The 24,203-nt window shown below is 35.6% G+C and overlaps 3 protein-coding genes and 1 long non-coding RNA gene across 7 annotated transcripts; 2 read left to right on the forward strand and 2 right to left on the reverse strand.

Annotated features, from left to right (window-relative positions):
* Nucleotides 1–14: 14 nt before the first annotated feature.
* On the reverse strand, nt 15–23,771 carry LOC125591587 (general transcription factor IIH subunit 2-like). Of its 2 annotated transcripts, XM_048766043.1 has the most exons (4): nt 23,466–23,765; nt 21,780–22,620; nt 21,360–21,549; nt 15–114 (listed from the first exon to the last, which is right to left on the reverse strand). In XM_048766043.1, the coding sequence occupies exons 1-3, from the start codon at nt 23,742–23,744 to the stop codon at nt 21,401–21,403; spliced, it is 1,269 nt and encodes a 422-aa protein (XP_048622000.1). In that variant the 5' UTR covers nt 23,745–23,765; the 3' UTR covers nt 15–114; nt 21,360–21,400. The 2 variants fall into 2 exon arrangements, with proteins under 2 accessions (XP_048622000.1, XP_048621999.1); XM_048766042.1 differs by lacking the exon at nt 15–114 and having other exon boundaries at nt 21,282–21,549; nt 23,466–23,771.
* Nucleotides 132–2,824, forward strand: LOC125591589. Of its 2 annotated transcripts, XR_007327664.1 has the most exons (3): nt 1,060–1,312; nt 1,975–2,561; nt 2,655–2,824. It is a non-coding gene; the product is annotated as an uncharacterized LOC125591589 (long non-coding RNA). The 2 variants fall into 2 exon arrangements; XR_007327663.1 differs by having other exon boundaries at nt 132–1,312; nt 1,975–2,824.
* Nucleotides 14,129–17,162, forward strand: LOC125591588. 2 transcript variants are annotated; one of them, XR_007327661.1, is made up of 4 exons: nt 14,129–14,646; nt 15,022–15,171; nt 16,238–16,747; nt 16,885–17,162. XR_007327661.1 is itself a non-coding variant. In XM_048766044.1 (2 exons), the coding sequence occupies exons 1-2, from the start codon at nt 16,186–16,188 to the stop codon at nt 16,890–16,892; spliced, it is 570 nt and encodes a 189-aa protein (XP_048622001.1). In that variant the 5' UTR covers nt 16,091–16,185; the 3' UTR covers nt 16,893–17,162. The 2 variants fall into 2 exon arrangements, 1 of the variants encoding a protein (XP_048622001.1); XM_048766044.1 differs by lacking the exons at nt 14,129–14,646; nt 15,022–15,171 and having other exon boundaries at nt 16,091–16,747.
* LOC125591586 (receptor-like protein 54) lies at nt 18,245–21,059 on the reverse strand. The gene has a single exon (XM_048766041.1). The coding sequence runs from the start codon at nt 20,898–20,900 to the stop codon at nt 18,537–18,539; it is 2,364 nt and encodes a 787-aa protein (XP_048621998.1). The 5' UTR covers nt 20,901–21,059; the 3' UTR covers nt 18,245–18,536.
* Nucleotides 23,772–24,203: the final 432 nt, after the last annotated feature.

Consider the following 24,203-nt stretch of genomic DNA (forward strand, 5'->3'; position numbering starts at 1 on the left):
TTTGTCCAGCAAACTCTTTCTTAAGTTAATTATTAGTATGCTATGCTCTAACATTATTCCTCACAGATCAACCATTAACTGTATAATAAAAATACCTGTCGAGAATAACAAACAAATTTTCACTTTGTCAAAAAAAAAAAAAAACCAATTAGTGTTTGAAAAAGTGTGCGAGTGTGAACAGATTCCCTCATTCTTCCATCAAGGAAACTGATTTGGGACGGTGAATGGTCTCACAGCCAGGACAGTTATGCAAGCTCTCGTGGATGTATATGTCGCAGTCCAGACAGAAATAGTGCTTGGTTCGAACAAAATTACTCAGTTTAAATGATCCTAACTAGCTTGGTTCGATCCATCATCCCGTAGAATTCATCCATAGTGCTTGAGTATCGTTTGCCGTTCTCAAAACCAGAAATTCATTTTGTTTTCTCGGATGCTAAGACTTTTCATGTCGTCTCCAGGAGCAGCGCAGTGCCTAGGTGTTGAGGGGCCTAAGGCAAAAATAATTGTTTTTCCTAAAATTTAGTAATAAACTTTGTATCACATAAAACTCTCAAAACCATATATTTAATATTTATAAATATATATGAAGAACAAAACATATTATTTCTTAAAAAATATATAAGCTATTCAGTTTTGTAAACAAAAAGTAAAAACATATATACAAATATTCAATATTATCTAAGACGATTTGTAATATTTAATTAAATATATGTTGATTTAAATAGGCTAAAAGGCAACTTAGATATGTATTATTACAAATTTGCAAATAAAACTACATGAGCTAAAAAAAATTATGATAAAAAAAATTAAAAATGAAGACAAAAATAAAGCAAAAAGATTTTAAGAATACATATGAAAGTTTAAATATTATCAATATATAATAGCAAACCTAATTTGTGTTAAGTGATGATGTCATCATTTTTTTTATAGGAAAAAAAAAGAAGATTTAACGTTCCAGATTGATTTTAAAATCAATCTAGGGGTTCTGATTTTCTAGGTGATGTCATCATAAAAAAATAGAATTTAATCCAACGGTTGAAATTAGCAAACCTTTTAATCGAAGGGCTACCGAAGCTTCGTGTCTGTAGTGAAGCATTGCGTCCATTACTGGAACTGTGACCTTTGGTTCACATCTCTTCCTCTGTTTATATTTGATAATCAGTTTACTGTTCCTCTTTTTCTCACTTTTCTTTTTACTCATGATTTCTGATTCGATTTTCTGACAAACCAAATTTTATCTCCCGATCATCCACCATTCATGACCAGTGAGTTGCCATTAACATCCTCGATCATTGAAGCTTCCTTTATGAAGGTAAATCTTCTGAAACTCTCGATCCATTTTTTGTGTTTAAAGTAAATCGCCTTCCAGTATGAATTTTTTTTTGTGTTATTGAGAACAATTACTGTATTTGCTTTATTGAGAACGATAATTCTTTATTCATCGTATTCTTTCCGAATTGAATTTATATTCTGCTGTGTTTTGGTTTCATTGTCTCTCTTTCATTGGTTTAGTATTTCTGTATATCTCGGCCTTTTTCTCTGTTTTTCCTCTTCTTCTAATCTGGCTTAGTCGAACAGTTCGATTCAAACATATGAGGTGAAGTTGAACCCTAAAATAAATTACCCACGCGATCCGGGTTACTCTTTGTCTCTCTTTCACTATTTTGTGTGTTTTTTTTTTTTTTTTTGTATATGGCTTTGCATATTTGAAAAAGTTAGAAGAACATACCCAAACACCTTAACTTTTTCTGAACTTTTCATAAATTTTTGTTTACGTTGTTGCCTTTTTTGCTGTCTCCGAAATCTCTATTTGCTAAGGTCGTTGTATTCAAATAATTTCACTTCGGTTGGTTGCTTATCGATCATTGTGTTTAGTGCATTACTTTGTTTTGGTCTACATTAGTAACAACGTAATTAGAATCTGACGAGTGAGCAGACTGCAACATTTTGAATCATCGCTTCTCCTATGCACAGTGGTCAAGAGGGAGAGGAAACTCCGAGTTGGTGTTGATGAGAATGTGGAACGTGTGGATGGGTTTGGAAGTGAAGATTAACGAGTTCTTGATGAACTTCAAGAACCTGCTAAAGGCGAAGAATTGGTGATTAAAACTGTGGAAGCTGATGAGTTCCTGGTTGCTGTCTCGCCGGAGGATGTGGTAGCAAAGGAGAATGGTAGTTCGTGAAGAAGACGGACCGAGAGGGTCCGCAGAAGAAAGAAGTGGAGAAACCGGTGATGAACGCCATGAGTTATTGTTCGAACGGTGGAAGATGAACATACTTGTTCTATAAAAACTTGGAAACATGAGTAAAGAGGAGGCAATGGAGCAATATCTTGCACTTGTTTCAGAGGAGATCCCTGGTTTGATTAATATTGGTCATACTGTGATTTGTTAGATATTGAGGTTTAAAATTTCATCTGGAAGTCTTTAATGGCTTTTGAGATCTGACAAACTGACTTATTTACTCTTCTCTCTCTCTACAATTAGGGAAGATGCCAGAAACGGGATCACTAGAAGATATGACCACCTTAGACACAACTGGTGTTGCATCCAGCAAAAATAGTAAAATTAATTAGTAAATGACATCTTTGTTTCGGCTGTTTCTTGTATCTTTCATTCTAATATTCAGTTATCTTTTCCCTTTTCTAACTGCAGGGTAACTCGTAGAAGAGACAATAAGAAGAGAATTCTTTTAACGAGAGTGTTTTCCAAAATTGCATTATGATTTACAGATCTATGCCATTCAATATTTTGTAGGACTATTTTAATCTTCAGGATGTAAGCACTTATCAGCTACTAGAATGAAACTTCAATTTTTATTGTTATAGGGTCATTTATCTATCAGTTTGCCAATAAACCAGAGAAATGATCAACAGTTTTACCGATATTATATGGTTGATTCTAATGCACACCCTTTATTATCTATTCTGATTTAAATAATCTATTATACCTCTGGCCAAAGAAACTTCAGCAAGGGCACATCTAATCTATTATAACGGAGGCGTTGTATATACATTTGCTCTACAAAATGCCAGCTACCATTATTCAATCGTGAATGGTCGCAAGTTGCCATTGTTATACTATTGTGATCATCATGCTCTCCTTCCCTCTCTTCATCCCTCGGCTTTGATGCTGTTAATGGAGAAGCCACCATTGTCACCAGCAGACACCGCTACCGGAGGAAGCAGCCGTGCCATTGAAAGCCATCGTAATGGATCCGGATGAAGGAGTCGTGGAGGAATGACAAGCAACCAGAGGCGCCATATTCCTCACCGGAAAATATGTTACAGAACTCCCTTCTTCAGACTTTCTCTACTTCTAAAAAGCCATCAAAATCCATTGATAAATCTCACTGTATTGATTCCAACACAACTGTAACTTCGACGGAAAGGAGAAAGAGATCAACAAGTCAATAATAATGCTGTGACTTCGGCTGAAAGAGAAGAAGAAAGACGTTCGTGCTCATGTCCTGTATATTAATTGAGAAGCATTTGAAAAATTAGAACCTTAATTTTTTATTAATTAAAAAAACTTTCAAATCTTAGGTGGCACTCTAAATGGCTTCTAAATTCCATTTCAAAGAATTCTAGAGCATCTAATATAAAGTATAGTTTAATCTAATGGTGTCACATTATTCCATAATTATATAACACTAGAGAACATTATATTAACCTAAAATATATGAAGTGTGTATTCTTTCCTTAAATAAAAGCTACGGAATTACCTAATATGATTTACATATATACGGGAATTAATGATTATGAATAATAAAGATTTGATAACAATTTTTGCATCCTTCTTCATTTTTGTTTAAATTTATATTATTAAAAAAAACTTAAACAATCACATTAACCATATAATAAAAAAATTAGATTTTTTCTTATATATTATATTTTAAATTTTTTAAAATGACTTTAAATTACAAAAATGAGGAAACTTTATATGTTATATATTTTTTAAAACGGCTTTAAAATACAAAAATGAGTATACCTTATATGTTATATTTTTCTTATATGTTAGAATTTTCTTATATGTTATATGTTGAATTTTTTTAAAACGACTTTAAATTACAAAAATGTAAGTTTTCCTTAAGTATACGACTAAAAACATTAAAATGACATGTATCAATTCGATGGTTGATTTGAAAGCTTTTAAAACCATATGGAAGATAAAAGTCAAAATAATTTAACTGTGAAAACAATATTGTTCACTTTTTTCAAGAAGGTGTTCGCTGGAAAAAATAAGGTTTTTATGTCATAATTTGTTTAATGTCCAATAGAGAACATTATATTAACCTAAAATATAAGAAGTGTGTATTCTTTCCCTAAATAAAAGCTACAAAATTACCTAATATGATTTACATATATATGACAATTAATGATTATGAATAATAAATATTTGATAACAATTTTTGCATCCTTCTTCATTTTGATTAATTTTATATTATTAAAAAATAAACAATCACATTAACCATATAATTAAAAAATTATATTTTTTCTTATATGTTATATTTTGAATTTTTTAAAATGACTTTAAATTACAAAAATGAGGAAACTTTATATGTTATATTTTTTTTAAAACGACTTTAAAATACAAAAATGGGGACACCTTATATTATATATTTCCTATATGTTAGATTTTTTCTTAGATGTTATATTTTGAATTTTTTAAAACGACTTTAAATTACAAAAATGTATGTTTTCCTTAAATATACGACTAAGAACATTAAAATGACATGTATCAATTTGATGGTTGATTTGAAAGCTTTCAAAACCATATGGAAGATAAAAGTCAAAATAATTCAACTGTGAAAACAATACTGTTCACTTTTTTCAAGAATGTGTTCGATGGAAAAAATAAGGTTTTTATGTCATAATTTTTTTAATGTCCAATCCGATCAACCCATGATATATTAATTATAGTTTTGTTTCATTATTTTTTAATAAAAATTGATCCATCGGAAAGAAATTATATAATAACAACAAAAAATATTTTATATATATAAATAAAATGATCAAATATATTAAAAAAACTATCGATAATATATATAAATAAACCTTGCGCATGTCTTATCCCAGTTATAATTTACTTATGAGATAGACAAAGAATTCTAAAGAAAGCAAGTATATTTTGGTCAAGCTTCCTTTAATTATGCAATCTAACGGACAAGTTGGGTTATTTTAAAAAATGATGTCATCATTTATTAAAAGCAAACAACATCTTTTGATTTCCCGAATCAATGCTTTCCCTCGGATAACAATGGATTGGCACCTCTTGAAATTTATATATAATAAAAAATACTTTGCCAAGTCAGGGATCGATTCCCTTCTAGTGCGAAATTATTAGCTCCACATGTGGCCACGCGGATATGGGCCCATGCTTACGGCCCATTTGAATACCCGGGAGAGGATCCATCCGTGAGTTGCACCTCCCACCCGGGGGTTAGGTCTGTGTCTTTAATAGATCCGGGTTTAACCCTTTTAAATCTTTTGTCAAAAAAAAAAAAAAAAAAAAAGATTTATAGCTGAACAATGGTACGTTGTACCTCCATGCATGTTATTCTTTTTTGTAATATTTTTAATGGTGGTTCAGCTGTTTGCCGTCCACTGCTGAGAGTGAAAGTAGTCGATGTTCTCTGAAACCAGCCTGACGCATTATCCTCCAACTTTGGCACCCACCAGACTCAGGACTTCGCTCCAATCAATCAGATAACTCTCAGTTTGGATGGAGAAGCTCAGAAATATGCCACACAAGAACCAACCCCTGGACTGAACCAGTGTCCCACCATCTTATTGTCCCCATTCGGCTCACAAGCTCTCATTACATTGTTCGACATCTCTGCATGTTGTTCGCACACGAATTTGGTTTTTAGGAAATTCTAATATAATGGTTTAGATTTATATATTAGAAATGTAAATATATGGTCCCATTAAAATTATAAATTAATAATTTATATGTATATATGTTTTATATAAGTAAGAACTTATTATTATATTGTTTTTCTATATTCACAATGTAATTATCTTTATATTTTCTTAAAAGTATATATATATTTTTATTAGATTTAGTAATATTATATCTAGAACCACATTTCAGTTCTATGCAATATATATTATATACACCAAATATTATAATAAAATTAATATAAATGTTAAATTTTAAAATATAAAAATTAATGTCTATACACTAAAATCAAATATTTTTTATCTTAAAATAAAAAGTCTAAATAAAGAAATTTTTGTAAATTAATATCTCTAGAAATTAATAAAATTTCAAATCACCAACATTATTAATTTATAAAAATTCTACTGATATCCAGGGTTCATTGGGAAAACAGAAGACATCCGTCAAATAGTTTGCCTTTTACAGTGATTTCTTTATTTTTTTATTATTCTATACTACTCAATTCTTAAAACATTTTTTTTATCCTGGAAAACTCCCTGTAACTTATATTTGGCATTTTATTTCCATTAAATAATATTTCATTCACCCATTGTCTTTTATCAAATCACAATATAATTTTCTTCTGTGTTTTGTTTGTTAAAATACATGGGGAACTCACTTTTAAATTTGCATATCATAATTTTCTATTGGAAACTTTTAGTTAAATGTTTTAGATTAATCTATTATATATATGATTTACTTACATAAGATTAAGATTGAGATTGAGATTAAAAGTTAAGGCATCCATTGATTTTTTTTTTTATTTTGTAATTTTAAATGAATTTGTTAACAAATTGCTATTTTGTTCTATTTTTTTTTTTGTGGTAGGTCATTAAAACAATTCTACAAATCTGCTTGTTCTTTTTGAGTATCTAACATTGATAACATTTTATCTTTGTTTTCATAATTCTTTTTTGTCTGATGTTTTTATATGTGTATGGTATATTTTTCAAAACTTGCATAAAATAAAATGATATATATTTAATAAATTTGAAAGATAAATAAAAAATAATAATTTAAAATATATATAATCATCAAGTATATATATTATTAATATTTATAATTTATATTTGTAGTAAAGTATTTAACTATCCGCGCGAACGCGCAGATTTGTTTCCTAGTATTCTATAATAGCATAATATGAAATATATCTAGATAGTGTAAATAAATTTATAGCAACAAAATTTTTGCATATATTAAAGCTAACAGAAATTTTTTATCTATAAAATTATAAAAAGTTAAATGATATATAAAAATAAGAGTCCCAAAATATAGGATGTAAGTTGGGGACCTAAGAGCACCTCGATCAGGTAGAGACTATAGAAGTTTTGAAAAGAAAAAAGTACTAATATTATAATTATTCATTTATGTTTTATTTTCATAAAAGTAGTTAAAATTATTATTCTTTTTAGTAGAATGACGTGTTCTTTGAATAGACTCTTTTTTTTTTTAACATTTTGAATAGACTAACAGTTTTTTTATAACTTTTAAGTCAAGAAGTTTTTCCTATTTTTTCTCTTATTTTCTTTTTTCTTAAAATGTTTAGAACTCTTCCTAAAACCACCATTAGAGGTGAGCATCATTATCGGAGTTTGTTACGAGGGTTTCTTAAATTAATTGTGATTTAAAAAAAAAAATTACCTTTTACTAGAAGAAAACGTCGCTTATGGGACACGCGTCAAAGTCTCCTCCTCTCTCTCATCTCTCCTCTCCTTCTTCGCCGGTGTAAAGTCTAAAGGTAGGTATCATCAATCCTCAATTTCGTTTTACTATCTCTGTACTGAGTTTTTTGCGTTCCTATTGGTATAGATTTGAAACGCAAGAGAAGCGTGACATTCGTGGACGTTGATCATCATCGAAACCATTCGCCAGAAGCCCGAACCAGACCATGTGAGTTGATTTTGTCTCTCCCTCCTCTGTAATTCTCAGATTTTGAATGATCAATTGATTCTCTTCTGCAGCGATTGATGCCAAGACCTCTGAGTTTGCATCTGGATTTCTGGGCTTAAGCTCAAACCAATCGCCATTGTTTTATTCTCACCAATCGCCATTGTTCAGGGTTTTGTTCTTCTGGTTGAACACTATGAAGAAAGTTGAAATTTTTATGATCAGTCTCTGCTCAAACACTGCGTTATTTCTGGTGGTAAGTCCAAAGCTCTAATCTTTTTCGATCATTAAAATGTTTCTGAGCTTCTTCTAAAGTTTACTTATTCATTTGATTCGTGTGAAGTCTGCTGATCCACAAACGTGTCCTGCGGAGTCGGGAGCGAAGTGTAGCGGTTCTGGTGATTGGGAAGGAGAGTTCTTCCCTGAGATCCCTCGCATCACTACAAGAAAACAGGGGAATTCTGATGGCCGAAATCGTCAGAAATTCGTCGGAATAGACCGATTCCGACGAATTTCTAACGAACCTATCCGTCGGTATCGTTTTGTCGGAAAAAAAAAAATTCGTCGGAATTTCGTCGGAATTTCGTCAGAACTTCCGACGACTTTCTGACGAATACCGAGAAACGTCATTATGACGAACTTCCGACGATATTACAATGCGGACACACGAGACCAGAGTTCATCGGAAAAACTATATACCGACGGAGAACGTTCCTCGGACAATTCCGACAGAGTGGATTCCTCGGTATATTCTGACGAATTCTGGGCGTCGGAATATACCGACGGACATTGGTTCGTCGGAATATACCGACGGATATTGGTTCGTCGGTATATTCCGACGGATGTTGGTTCGTCGGTATATTCCGACGGATGTTGGTTCGTCGGTATATTCCGACGGATGTTGGTTCGTCGGTATATTCCGACGGATGTTGGTTCGTCGGTATATTCCGACGGATGTTGGTTCGTCGGTATATTCCGATGAACCGTTGTCCGTCGGTATATTCCGACGCCCAGAGTTCGTCGGAATATACCAATTTTAAAAATGAATTAAATTTGCATTTTTATATATTTTTTTATATTAAAAATTAATTAATAAATTAAAAGAATCAGAAATTTAAAACTAATAATATTATAGAATTTAAATTCATACAAACCGAAATAGAAAAAAAACATTCAGAAAGTTTAAAATTCATACAAACCGAAATAGAAAAACAACATTCAGAAAGTTTTAAATAGCCGAAAAAACTAAGAAGAACTCGAAGACATCAAACGATCTAGCTTCTGCATTATCTCGGTGTTGAACTTCTTCTGGGATGCCAACTCAGCAAGGAAAGTGACATTCTCCGAACAGATAGTGGCATTCTCAGAAATGATAGTGGTGTTCTGCTCCTCCAATGCCCCAATCTGTTCATCTTTGTCATGTAGCTCCTCGAGAATCATGGGATCGGCATACGGAGCTTGCGAAGAAGATGCCAGATACGAAGAAGCACGGCGGGCCAACCCAACTAAACGGCCTCCTTTCCTTTTAGGAACCGCCTATAAAAATATTTAAAGTTAGTAAATAGGGACAAGTTAGTAATCGATATTATAAAAAAAATATATTAATAAAAAAATTACCTTTTCAACCATCTCATTTATTTGCAATAGAGACAAGTTGGTTGAAGCTCCCGTAGAATCGCCGTCATCAGAGAGAGGCTGAGATTGAGATACTATTTCAGCTTCCACCAAATCAACGACACCTTTGATCACGGGGTCCTGAATTTGACCCGTCGTCTTGTTAGTGTGAGCCACCTTAATGAGTTGGAGACGATCAACGGGATTACCGTCATTTGCTTCGATCTAAAAAAACCGCCATTATTAGCCAAGGAATATATAAAATATTTATTTAAAAAATATAAAGATAAATAATAATAAAAAACTTACAAGTTCATCCTCCTTAGTAGACATAGAGCAAGCGCCGAGGTTGTGCACATACATACCTTTCCCGCCACGATCGCTCTTCCGGTTCTTGGAGTTCCTAGAAGACGTCTCTGAAGTTTCTTCCTTCTCCCAATGAGCTATCAACTGCTCCCACACCGTCCCGTTGATGAACCGTGGCCTCTTGTTCTTCTGCCAAACTGTCTTCCACGCGTTTATCTGCTTCGTATAAGAGTCCATGGCCTTTTCGTTGAATTTCTTACGGACTGTTTCCGTGAGATCGGAGTGCCAGTTGAACTCTTGCTACAAAACAAACATAATTTAATAAGTAAATATATTTAAAAAATGTAAAAACTTTTAAAAAATGAAGAGTTACTATACCGCAAACTGACGAAACCACAACTCTCGTTTGTCGGAAGGGATCACATTCCACTTTGAATATCCAAAACGGAGCATGGAGTACATCATCTGGTTGATGCTCCTGCTAATGCCATTTTTCGACTTGGTGAACCTTTAAAAAAAATACAAGTTAGCAAGTTAATTAATGGAAAAAAACATAATGGTACAAATAAAAAAAATACTAACCAAGTGCTATGTCCTCGTCGTGGGTTGGGTTGGAGAACCGGGAGATGCTCTCGACCTGGTTGTTGAACCAATAGTTCAACTGGCATGACCCCCGGATCATCAGAAGTTCCATCCACTCGTCGTCTTGGGTTGATTTGCGTTACAGTAACCCATGGATCGTCTCTGTACATCACCCGAGGGTAACTGATGTAGCACACCTATACATATCAATTATACAAGTATTAGTAAAATATATAACATTAATTAATTAGATTGGTAAAAAATTATGAATAGATTGACATACCTGATCAGCTTGCGAACCAAGAATGAAGGGATCATAATATTGAAGTTTCCGCCGCGAATGAACTGATGTAACACCAAACGCATCAATCTTCACTCCTCTATATGGGGTGGTGTCATACCAATCACAATAGAATACTACACAACGCAATCCAACCATTCCAGGAAATTGGATTTCCAATATTTCTTTTATGTTGCCGTAGTAGACATCGTCACCGGAAGAAGATGAAACACCAGCATCATATGTATTATGTTGTCTTATAATGACCTTTCCTTGTGAATGCATATCCTCGCGTACAAAATTTAGGATATGATTTGACCACATAGTTTGGTTCCTGCACAAATTCGCGTATCCAATCATCGAACACAAGACCTCTGGCCAAACCATCATTCACCTATAAATTAAAAACATATATGATTGAAAAGTTAATTAGTTTATATTAAATTTAAACTAATCATTTGCATAGGGTAATATGATATATGACTCACATAACTACGAAGCCACGCAGAAAATCCGTTATCTCTAAGTTGTCGAAGCTCATCTTCTGTTGCATGCCTGTGAGTCATACGCAACTCCGCCATATATACACTATATACAAAAATATTATCAATATGAAATAAATTTATTGAATATTAATCTAACAATAAATGAATAAATATTTTTACCTCTCATATTGTAGAACATCTTCACAGTTGGTGAGCAAATATGTTTGCAAATGAGCGTGCTCAGTGTCTGTAAGTCTCCGCTTCGTGAATTTTCCACTAAGTCGTCCTATTTCCTTGAACATGCTTGGGACAGTAACATGATATGTTGCTCTCTCCCCTCTATCATCATGCTCAGCAGGTCTTCGGTGTTTTGTATGCACTTCTTGTGGAAAATAATTTTCAGCAAAGATTGCAGTTTCTTCATTGATCACCTGTGCCACTATAAATCCTTCCACCCTGCTTTGATTTTTGATCATCTTCTTCAGATGATGCATATAACGCTCAAAAATATACATTCATCTGTACTGCACAGGACCACCAAGTTCCAATTCTCTTGCGAGATGAATAGCAAGATGTTCCATTACATCAAAGAATGATGGAGGAAATATCTTCTCAAGGTTGCACATGCTGACTGGTGCGTTTGTCTTCAAATTATTAATACCCTCTTCAGTCACTACTCTGCTGCATAAGTCGCGGAAAAAAACACTAATCCCTACATAGATAAAAAACATAATTTTCGTAAGTATTAAGTTTTTATAAGCATAATTGTTAAATATAAAAATAAATTAAATTGTAAAAATATAAGATACCTGCAATTGCTTCATGAACATTACGTGGCAATAATGCTGAAAAAGCAAACGGAAGGAGGCGCTGCATAATTACATGACAATCATGACTCTTCAAGCCAGTAAACTTTCCTTCGCTTCTATCAACGCAGTTCCCCAAATTTGATGCATATCCGTCAGGAAATTTCACTTTATCTGTAATCCAATCAAAGAACTCTTCTTTTCTAGCACCATCCAGCCGATAAATGGGAAAAGGGGTCGTACCGTTCTCATCAACATGAAGTTCAGAACGATCACAGATATCGACTAAATCCAACATTGACTTCAAATTATCCTTCGTTTTACCTTGGATGTTAAGGACTGTGTTCATCAGATTGTCGAAGAAGTTCTTCTCAATATGCATGACATCTAAATTATGCCGCAATAGATGACTCTCCCAATATGGCAGATCCCAGAAAATACTCTTTTTGTGCCAGTTATGTAGCTCTCCAACCGCACTGACTCGAATGTTTTCATGTCCACCTACATCTGGCGTCCTTTCTGCATCAAAATACCTAAACTGCTTCAACAAATCTTTCCCACTAACTTCCTCAGGTGGACCATCAAACACCTGCTTGTTGTTCGTAAACGAAGTCTTACTCCTGCGGTATGGATGATCAGGTGGTAGAAATCGTCTGTGACAGTCAAACCAACACGTTTTCCTTCCGTTCTTTAGTTGGAAAGCATCTGTGTCATCTTGACAATATGGACATGATAGCCTCCCATGTGTTGTCCATCCAGATAACATACCATATGCTGGAAAGTCACTTATTGTCCACATAAGTACTGCCCGCATATGAAAGTTTTCTTTGCACGAAACATCGTATGTCTCAAAACCATGCGCCCATAGTTGTTGCAACTCATATATCAGTGGTTGAAGAAATACATCTAGTGATCTTTTTAGATGATCTGGCCCGGGGACGAGAATTGAGAGAAACAAAAACTCTCGTCGCATGCACAAGCTCGGCCGTAAGTTGTACGGTGTCACAATAACTGGCCATAGAGAATACTGTCTTCCATGCTTTCCAAATGGGCTGAAACCATCAGTAGATAATCCAAGATAAACATTTCTTCTCTCTTCCGCAAATTCTGGATATGTTGACTGGAAATGTTTCCAAGCCTTCGCATCTGAAGGATGTTTAATCTCACCATTTGTGAAATGCTCTGCATGTCATCTCATTGCTTTTTCTGTGCGCTCACACTGATACAACCTCTTCAATCTTTCCGTCAAAGGCAAATACCACATTCTTTTGAATGGGATCGGAATTCTTCCCCTCGTCTCCGGATAACGAGGTTTCCCACAAAATTTGCATACATTCCGTGTCTCATCCGCTCTCCAGTAGATCATGCAGTTGTCAATAGATACATCTATCACTTCGTACGGTAGTTGAAGACCGGCAACAAGTTTCTGAACCTCGTAGTATGAACCCGGTGCAAGGTTATCCTCAGGTAGAATACCTTTGACAAAATCAGTAATCGCATCCATACATTCTTCAGCCAAATTATAGTCTGTCTTAATACCCATTAATCTAGTTGCAGATGATAAGACTGAATGATCATCTCTACAATTTTGATACAAAGGTTGTTTTCCAGCATCCAACATGTCAAAAAATCTCCTAGATTCAGGATTTAGTTCTTCCCCTCTATAATGATCATGTACCATCTGCTCAGTACCTACACCATAATCTATATCCGTTCTAGATTCTTCTAACCTAATATCAGGCTGAAGTTCACTAACAGGCTGAGGTTCGCTAGTACTACCATATTCATAACCAGTTTCCCCATGAAGGTACCAAACTTTATAATTACGTGAAAACCCTTTCATATACAAATGAGTCCAAACATCAAATTCTTTTATAACCTTATTATTATTGCAAGTAGAGCAGAGACATCTTAACATACCACTTTTTGCATCCGGTTGCTGTTGAACAAGCCTCATGAATTCTCCAATCCCTTGAACATATTATTCCGTAAGCAAATTGGTGTTCGGATCCAAATGAGGTTTATCCATCCACGAACGATAATAAACTTCTGAAGACATGATTTTCACGGAATTGTTATGACTAAAGAGAATGAACAGAGAATGAAGTGTGAATGAGTTGAATGAGGAGGGGCTGTATTTATAGGAAATTGCTTACGGCCCTCCGACGACTTTCCGACGAAATTCCGACGGATGTAAAGAAGTCCGCCGGAATTCCGTCGGTATTTTCCAATCTCAAACGGCTATACAACGGTCATATATATTTGTCGGCAACGGTCACATGGTTCGTCGGAAATTCGTCGGAAAATTCCGACGGAATACCGACGACTGTACTGTTAATCGGAATGTCGTCGGAAGTTCGTCGGTATATTCCGACGACTTCAAATTTTTGGTTTTCGTCGGAAATTGGTCAGTAATCCGTCACAAACGTCCGACGACATTGAGGTCCGTCGGAATCTCCGTCGGAATTCGGCGTGTTTTCTTGTAGTGCATTAAGTATGAGGTAAGCAGTGAAACTATAAAGTACTAGTTTATTTGCATGTGTAGTAGATTGATTTGGTTGTTAACGACTTGTTACATGGACTTAAGAGCAGTAACCCACTTGCTTACAAGTGGTATAACCCACTTGGTTCATCTCTTCTTCTTTGGTGATGTTTATAGTGTGTCAATGCTACTTGTAGCTTCTCCACTCCCATTTTTAATGCAAGACGTGGCTCACGTCTCAACTTGACTTGAAAGGATAAAGGTTTGTTATTTATCTTTGATATGCTCTCTTGCCTGTGAGGATCATTTTTGTCTCCATTTCATTCTTATACTTGTCTGTGAATCTGTTTTCTATTCCTCTCAGAGAAAGATCCTAGGAAAAAATGTTTTCTATTCCTCTTAGAGAAAGAGCCTGTTGATGTACTGCTAAACATTGATTAGGGTTTAGTTTGGTTAAGACTTAGTTATGACATTTAGGTTAATGTGGACTTGCATTATTCTTACCGGGTAGACATAAAGGTTTGGTTTTTATGGAAACACAACAAAGGTGCAATAGCATGAACTAGACAAGTCTAAGTAGGCTCATTGTGTTTTAAACAACTTTGGATTCTCATATGCTCAGTGTTTCTTTCAACAGGCAATCTGCAGAAGATGTCAGAGACAGATGGATTCATTTGAGAAGCAGTTTGTGAACATGGAGGTCCAAGCTGAGTTCATGGAGAACGCCATGGCTGGTTCAACATCATTGTCCACTCCCGAAGGCGATGTCAACCACCTAATGCAGCAGGTAACTGATGACTATGGTCTTGAAGTTTTTTTTTCTAATCTTTGTTTTTAAGTTTTTTATTTAAATCTATGTTTAAAATGTTATCTTTTATAATATTTTATTTAATAAATAAATTTTATTTTTAATTAAACAATGTTAACATTTTTTTAAGAACCCCTAAATAAGAGATTCCTATTGGAGCACAAAAAATTATGGTGTCTCTTAAGTAGGTTTCTTAAATAACTTTTAACACTTAAAAGTATTAAAAAAAAAGGGAAAACTGTTTTTTTAGAGCAAAAAAATAGTAACTATGTCCCTTTAGACTAATCTATATTTTGTGTCATATTTTCCTATAATACCCTTTAATATTTATGAAAATAATTTTAATAAATAGTTTTACAAACAAAAAAAATTTGAAAAAATAGTAACATTTGTTAAAATACCTATATGAACTTAATGGTATATTTTCCAGTTATAAAAAAGTTAAAATTATAAATTTCAGATTATGTTCTAAAAAAAGTAGAAATGACTACGAAGTAGAAAACGAAATCTATTTTTTTCGTTGAATCTACAATGTTTAGAATACGTGATCTACGTAAATAGGAGTATTCAACAAATATGTAGAATACACATTCCGCGCTTAACCTACCATTCTAAAATTCTTAGAAATCGAAATCTACACATTAATCTAATTCTAAAACATGTAGAAACCGATTTCTACAGATTTACTATAAATCTAAAACATGTAGAAATCAAATTCTAAACATTACTATAATTCTAAAAAACTGTAGAAACTGATTTCTACATATTAGTTGTATTCTACGGATAAGAAATCAGTTCCTAAAAATATGGAAAAAAAATATTTGAGAATATTCACTTTTATATTTTTTTAAAAATCGATTTAAAAAAAAAAAAAAAAAACGAAAAAGGAACAAAAAAAAGCGACAAAAAAAACCTTGGCAACCTTCTTCGCCGTCTTCTATATTCTATTGATTGTTCACAAAATTTTCACAAAAGTTTCACATTATTTCTACCATGATTCATGTCTATGCTTCATGTGGTGTTTGGGAATTGGTTGTATCTCCAGGTTGGAGTTTTAATGTTGATAAAAAGAAAGGGAGAAGGTTACTTGCTTTGGAATTGAAGTCTTCTCTGGAAGAGTTACGGAAAAATGTTATAGAGGATTTTGGTTTTGAAGAAACAGATGCTGATTTGGAGTTGAGTTACCTTCCTATTAGATTGATCAATTCATCAAAATGTCCACCAGTGATCATTGGAAACTCAAGGCAAGTTCAAAATTTTCTAGGGTTTTGTAAGAAGCATCAGTCAACTCAATTGTGTGTCAGCTATAAAGCAAAGCAAGAAAATCCAAATAAAATCGACATTGATCTTAATAAGATGCCAACTGATGCAAGTACTTGTGAAGAGAACGAGCGAAATCCTTGTGACATTGGGACCGCTTCAAATATTGTTAAGGGGGCTAAGCATAACGAGAAGAGGAAAGGGAAGATGAAGCAAAGTGAAGTTGATGGAGATGATTATGATGCTGACAAGCATAACGAGAAGAAGAAAGGAAAGATAAGCAAGACGAGTCCAGGTATTGCTCTCTTCCAAATGCTTCTTTTTAATGATCTGCAAATTTATTTTTCCATTTGTCTTTATCTGCTTGCTCCAAAAACCATCATCATCTTTCCATGTCACTAACCCACTATTATCCTCTCGCTTCACTTTCAGACCAGTGACAGCATGATACTCTTGCAATCCAAAACGCAGAGGTCTCCTAGCGAAAGTGAACCACTTCTCATGTCTCTTGCTTGTCATCAACTCCTTACACAAGAAAGAGTGTACCAACCTCGCCGAAAACTTCAGATCATTCTTCTGGATAACCATAATCTGTGAAAAAATGGGATCTTTCATAACTTCATCGAATTCTGGCTCCATTTTTTCTTTCAGCAACTCGAGAAGTTTTAGTCGGCAGCTGTTATTAATCTTCTTAACCTGAGGTTCCAATCCCTCCGTATAAACGATTAGGCAACTCCAACTCTATACCTGAAAATTGAAAACAATACAACATATATCTATTAATAAAAAATATCACAGCTCAGTTAAATAATGTCTCTTAATACTTTATCAATAACCAATGTCAAAGAATTAGCATTCTCACTATATTAATTTCAATTTTATGGTGTTTTAATTTTTTTTTTTTAAACAAAACCTAAAATTCCTAAATATATCCCAAAAATATGATTTAAGCCATGATTGTGTACAAAATCTTCTCTAATCATCACCTTAACACATGATTGAAGCCTAAACATCCTAACTAACTCAAAAAATTTACCTTTTACCTTTCTATTTTCAAACTTTAAAAAGAAGTGGAGATAGAGTTTCAGACCTTTGCAGAACAAACTAAAGAGTGATAGATTCGTAAACACCTCACGAAATCGTATGGGTTAGGCCAAATAATCGTCCAAATCAGAGTGACATTGAGTGAGTTAGGGTTAATGAACTTGGGTGAGAATTTGATTTTGTCTCCCTTTATTCGTGAATGGGAAATTATGGGTTTCATCCCAGAAAAATCGAGTTTAAAGAGTTGAAATCATGTTTGGTCGGTTCAAATCAAGTGGGAATCAATCCGGATATAATCATACAAAACCAAAAAAATCGATTTGGGATTCTTTCCTCGACACGGGATCGATCGATCTATTCTTACAGATCGGTCGATCTGTGTAAATCGACCTTCGCCGATCGAGTGAAATGGACCAGGTCGATCAGTATATATTTCGCGTTTTTTTTGTTCTGAATAATGATCGGGATCGATCGATCCACTATAACTTGTAAAGTGGGATCGATCGATCCCCCTTGTCGAACTCAATATATATCTTTTTAAAAAAATTACAATTTTAAGGGCATTACTGCCATTTTGGAAAAAATTAGTCTAATAGGACATAAAATAATATAAATTAGTCTAAAAGAACATAGTTACAATTTTTTTGCTCTAAAAAAACAGATTTCCCTGAAAAAAATTAAGAGACCCTAAATGGGTCTCTGGAATAATGATGCTCTAAGGCAATTGCCTTTCTTGTAACATAATGAGCACGGCTATGTCCAGAAGGCTTCTGAGACCGAACAAGGTGTTTTAAGCATGTAAGTTATAAGTTATGAATCTTATGATAACAATTATTTTTCTAAATGTAGATGTGTTAACAATATATTTTATGTAGTAATTTGAGTAAAGGTCACGTGTTGTTCGAGAGAGAACAAAACTGTACCTTGAGAGAAACAAACTCGTGTTATTCTTTTATTAAATCCAAAAGCCACGAGAGAAATCTGATATTATACAAATGATTCGACAAAAGAAAAAAGAAGAAAAAGAAATGATTCAAAACTCAAAGGCGAAACAACTTATAGAACAAGGCCGGTTTATATGAAGCAAAGGCTTGTCCAATGGCCACTCCAAACAAGACTCCGGGTCCATATCCTATTGCAGCTGCTTTCCAGTTCAACACTTGTTCTTGCTTTGTCGGTTCTATCTCTTGTGTCTGTGGTGTTGATGGTACTCCAGTAGTTTCCCTGAAACAAGTCTCCTCAAGCGGAAGACCACAAAGATCGATATTCCCTTCAAAGGAGGATTTAGATTGCCCTCCAATCTGTGTACCATGTGGTATTTGTCCCGTCAGTCTGTTATATGACATGTTAATGTATGCCAAGAACGTGAGGACCCTTATCTCTTGAGGAATATTTCCAGAAAGTTGGTTTCGAGATAGGTCCAGTGACTCGAGCTGTGTGAGTTTGGCCAGAGACGACGGAATACGACCTGTGAAACCGTTGTTAGATAAGTCCAGCACGATCAAAGCTTTCAAGAAACCTATGGATTCTGGAATCTTCCCTCCAAAACCATTTCCTGAAAAATCAATGATTGTGCATGTGTCTGGGATCTTTGCCAACTCCATGTTTCTTCCTTTGTTTCTAACATCAATGGAAGGATAATACCACGGCTCGGTAGGATATTTATAGTGCCAGTCTCCTCTGTACTCAGGCCAACGATTCCCTTGAGGAGGATTAACCAAAGGTCCACTCAAATTCGCAAAGTAATCTGATGGGATAGTCCCATCAAAGTTGTTAAGCGATATGTCCATTATCCTCAGCGCTGTAAACGAAAGAGTTCTCTCAGGAGAAGAAGATATGGGACCATGGAATCTGTTTGATCTCAGAACAATGACTTCAAGTTTCGGCAAGGTCTTCAGCCAGAAAGGGAAAGTATCACTGATGCTATTCCCTTCCACATTTAGAAACTTTAGGCTTGTGCAATTCACAAGAGACCTTGGAAGCTTCCCACTTAAATGATTGTGGGCGACATCAAGTAGTACTAATGAATCACTATCTATGTCAGGAAGTCTCCCAGTGAGGTCGTTGTTGCGGAGTTTCAACACCGATACATTTGTCAAGCACCGGTGAATTGACCCACTGATGTTGTTGTATGACAGATCAAGGAGTATCAGTTGAGATGCTTTGCAGAGTGTAAGAGGTATGTCCCCAGTGAAATAGTTATTTGATGCAGCCATGACCTGGATGGTGGGTGGGATAATAGGAAAGGACCCGTGGAAGGTGTTTGAACTCAAATCTAACTCGGAGAGAGACGAGTTAAGGAGCACCTCTGGAGAACCTTCCAAGAAACTGAAGGAGTTTTGAGAGAGATTTACATTTCCCAAAGAAGGAAGTTTCCATAACCATTCAGGCACTTTTCCTTTGAGCCTATTCCTGGAAACGTCTAGTCCCCTAAAGTTTTGTAAGGTCTTTATAGACGTGGGGAACTCGGTGAGGTTGCAGTTGGACAAGATAAGAAACGACAAGTTTTCGGAAGAGGTATTAAGCACTGACACGCTGTTTCCGGAAAGATCCAAATACTCTAGAGACTTGAACGGCAAGTAATCGAAGTTGATAGTGTAGGTTGTTGTGTTTTGAAAAGATAGGTCGAGGTGTGTGAGGTTTGGTAGCTTTGAGATAGGTTCTAAGATTCGAGAACTAAAAAGGTTCTTGGCCATGTCTAGATGCACAAGCTTAGAGGTTGGAGAAGAAGTCATGTTTTCAAGAGGGTCTTTAAGATTATTTTGGCGCAGATCAAGATACCATAGGGAAGGCATGGTGAATAGAGAAGAAGGAATGGTTTCAGAGAACTGATTATAGGAAAGGTCTATAGAAGAAAGAAGGGTTAAGTTATGTATATTTGGAAAACGACCGGTGAGTTTGTTATATGAGAGGTCCAAGGAGGTTAAACGGCTTAGGTTACTGATTGAGGATGGAACTTCTCCTATAAAACCATTCTGGCTAAGATCTAAATATTCCAAGTTGGCGAGTCTTCCGAATCCGGAGGGGAATGGGGAAGAGTCAAAGTGGTTGATAAAGAGACGGAGGTACCTTAGGTGTTGGAATCTGAAGAGGCTACTATTAGCCTGGATGGTGCCGCTGATACATGCACCACCAAGGTTTAGCTCTGTGACCGCACCTGTGGCGTTATCAAACACAACTCCATCAAAGGAAACAGCTTCTTTGGTCCAAGAGCCTATGTTTGGACTACGGAACACGACATCCGGCGTGTTCCAGATAGGGTCGCAGTTGCGGGATGGAAACTCATTCTTGAAAGCCAAAAGAATCTCAACTTGGTCCGGACTAGGAGGAACTGGGAAGCTGGTCACACTGACACATCCAAAGAAACAAGTGGTGAAGATGTACACGGCAAAATGAATTTTCATTTCCAACAAAAAGAAATTTGTATGTATGATTTAGTTTTGCAGTAAAATTCTTACAATACATATATAACGATGATAAGAGCCAAAGTCACATTGCTTAACTTGACTTGTAAACGGTACAAGTCCTTCACTATGTCTTCGACTAAGACCGATACCCACTAAGGAGACAAACTATATAAGACCAATTACGACATTTTGGACTTCTTTTTTTTGCTTGTCATAATTGCTACTCTGATCAAATTACGAGAAAATTAGACGTGAATATTATTATTGTCTTTGAGGATTTTCCAATAAGACAGCTTGTGTTTGAAAGTCTTCTGTATCGACCACGTATCTAACCAGGAGTTAATACATATTCTGACGTTGCTGCTAGAAATCCAATAATAATGGTAAAGGTAAGTCATATATAGCTTTCATTTGAAAAATTGTACTAATTATCTGTAACCTTTATTCAAACAAAGAGAATTAGTGTTTGAAAAAATTGTGTGTGTGAACACATTCTCTCATTCTTCCATCAAGGAAACAGATTTGGGACGGTGAGTGCTCTCGCAGCCAGGACAGTTGTGTAAGCTCTCGTGGATGTATATGTCGCAGTCCAGACAGAAATAGTGCTTGCATTTACGACATGTTACGCATGGTCCCGGTTTGTTCCCTGCACCAAAACAAAAGCACCAATGAGCCCTCCTTTATATTCAAGCTAACGGGTCTCTCGGTTGATAAAAGGGTGAACTAGTCCGAGACGCTGACTCAGTACACCTTAACAAGGGTGAACTAAGCCTGCCTTAAGTTTAAATTACCATTTAGTTGTACTAAGGCCTCAGAAACACGTGTGAAGACTACTACATAAACTGATGTTCAAACAATATGCGTTTTATTGTTTACCTGCACCAAGTAAGCTCTGTTGGCAACCAAAACAACTCTTTCCCACTTTTCTCCGAGGATCATTCGAACTTGCAAGAGTAGGAACTTCATCAAATGGAGCAATTGGGAAGAGGTGATGGTATGATCTCGCAAGATGTGGGGATGAGACAAGCGTCAGACCACAGATGGTGCATTCCGTAGGTAGCTCACACACACGAGCTTTGCATCTCGGGCACGTGTAACCAGCTCCGATCTTAACTTCCTTATGACACGAACATATTGCCATTGAACCCTCAGCAGCTCTTTGTGGGAAACCCATCTTGATCAGATTAGATATTGCAAATTCTGCTATTGCCGGAGGTGGAGGCGCATGTTCAAGCAGAAGATCTTTTAGATGCACCTCATCTACTGCAACGGAATACAATCCACCAGTTTCTTGGCATAGGTGTTTGCATATGAACATCTCTGCAGAGAGTCCGATTACAGAACATCTTAATCTTGATTTCTTGCATTTCTGAATGGTCTCCATGATATCTCCTGGATCAGAGGTGCTTAGAGCTGAATACAATATCAGAACCTCGCGATGACCGTAAGATGGGATCTGGTTGAGATGCTCATGCACAAGCTCCAGGGCGTTCTGCAAAGATGAGTCACCCGCGGCTTCCAGCTTTCCCATCAACGCTTGTATATGCGACTCGGGACTACCGCCAAGATCTGTTAGGGTATGTGCGATTCCGTTTTTTATAGAGACCAGACCGATCTGACTCAGAGGATTCTGGTCAAAGAACTCTCTAATGAAAGCTTCAACATGTTTTGCCATTATTGCCATCCGGCTTGGTCTGAAATCCGTTTCCGCAGCTGCCTAGACACACACACACAAAAAGAAAAACATATCAAGTGTAAGACATTGCATATTAAGGAACCCATGGAGTAAGACAAGCTTCCTGGAATATGAATCCAAATCACAATGTTGTCAGTAAGGATCACAAGAAACATTATTAGCATTTTTCATATGCTAACCCATTTAAAGTGAGATTATCAGTTACAAAAGATTCACCGATTCAGCTATAGACACTGTTAATAAGACGAAAGAGCAGAGATCTCCTACACGGAAGCCAAGATTTCAAAGTTAGAAGCAGATTACACTTCTCTATATATAAGTTCCAATGAAAGCAGCACATGCCCAGCTTCACTCAATTCAACAAAAGGAAAAGACTTTAAAGCTGACATTCATATAATCCCCAACTCAATTCCATAGACTTTTAGAGACATACACACACACACAAAAGAAAACATACCAAGTGTAAGACATTGCATATCACAGAACTGATGAAATATTTGAACCCGAGAAGTAAAACAAGCTTCCTAGATTATGAATCCAAATCACAATGTTGCCAGAATGGTAGAACTTAGTAAGGATCACATTAAACAGTCTCATCATCAACATCTTCATATGCACTAGCCAAAAAAACAACTTATACTGATATTATCAATTACAAAACAACACATAGCCAGCTATAGAGACACTCGAAGACGAAAGAGCAGAGATCTCCTACACTCATCTATTCTATATAAGCTCCAATGAAAGCAGCATATGTTGAGCTTCACTCAAATCAACTAAAAGGAAACGACTTTAAACCTAACATTCACACAATCCCCAACTCAATTCCACAGACCTTTCGAGCACAAAAAGGATTAGAAGTTAACCCGAGAGAAGTCAATGACGATGTACAAATAGCGAATAAGCCCCTTCTGGATACGAGTACCAGCTGCGGCGGCGGAGAGCATGCGGAGGCGGCGGCGATACTGAGCATGGTAAATGGCACTGGTGTCAATCGGCCGTAGAAGCCCAGACTCGTCCTCTTGCAAGGCCTCCCAGGATCTGTCGTCGACGTAAGCTCTCTCCCACTGGCCGATACCTTCCGCATCGTCCTCCTCGTCGTCTTCTTCTCTTTCTCCGTTGGGTCTCTTTCTCTGATTACTCATCCTTTAGCCTCTCCGCCGAAAGATCAAAGCTTATTATAAACTTCGAGCAAAATAATTACAGAAAAACCATTACGTTTAATAAAGTTCACAATTTATAGCTATAACTTCAAAATTGTGAATATTAGTCCATGTCTAGTCTACAATGAAATTGGCCAGATCAGGTGTATCCAACTCCAATTGTAATTTAATTAGGCACGCATTTCACCCGATCCGAAAACCGGAACGGAACCGATCCGAAAATACATGTTTGAGTCGAGAGCCGAATCTAGGTTAAAATACCTATTGACTATAATATTTTGAAGCTGCAGGTCTATGTTCAGTCAGAATCCTATCAAAGACCCGATTGAACACTTAAAATATCTGAAACTTCTAATATATATTAGGTATATTTGGGTGTTTGCGAATAATTTTGGTATTACAAATATTTTTTTTTAAGTTTTGGGGGATCAAATTCTATAA

Source organism: Brassica napus, chromosome C8, assembly GCF_020379485.1.
Source record: "Brassica napus cultivar Da-Ae chromosome C8, Da-Ae, whole genome shotgun sequence".
Taxonomy (NCBI): Eukaryota; Viridiplantae; Streptophyta; class Magnoliopsida; order Brassicales; family Brassicaceae; genus Brassica; species Brassica napus.

Bases quoted from the DNA above. Each gene is read 5' to 3' on its own strand.
- LOC125591587 (XM_048766043.1), bottom strand. From the start codon at position 23,744: ATGAGTAATCAGAGAAAGAGACCCAACGGAGAAAGAGAAGAAGACGAC. The intron at 22,621-23,465 runs GTTAACTTCTAA...GTGTGTGTCTAG, and splicing joins TCGTCATTGACTTCTCTCGG to GCAGCTGCGGAAACGGATTT. The intron at 21,550-21,779 runs GTAAACAATAAA...GTTTTGGTGCAG, and splicing joins ACAGAGCTTACTTGGTGCAG to GGAACAAACCGGGACCATGC.
- LOC125591586 (XM_048766041.1), bottom strand. From the start codon at position 20,900: ATGAAAATTCATTTTGCCGTGTACATCTTCACCACTTGTTTCTTTGGA.
- LOC125591588 (XM_048766044.1), top strand. From the start codon at position 16,186: ATGATTCATGTCTATGCTTCATGTGGTGTTTGGGAATTGGTTGTATCT.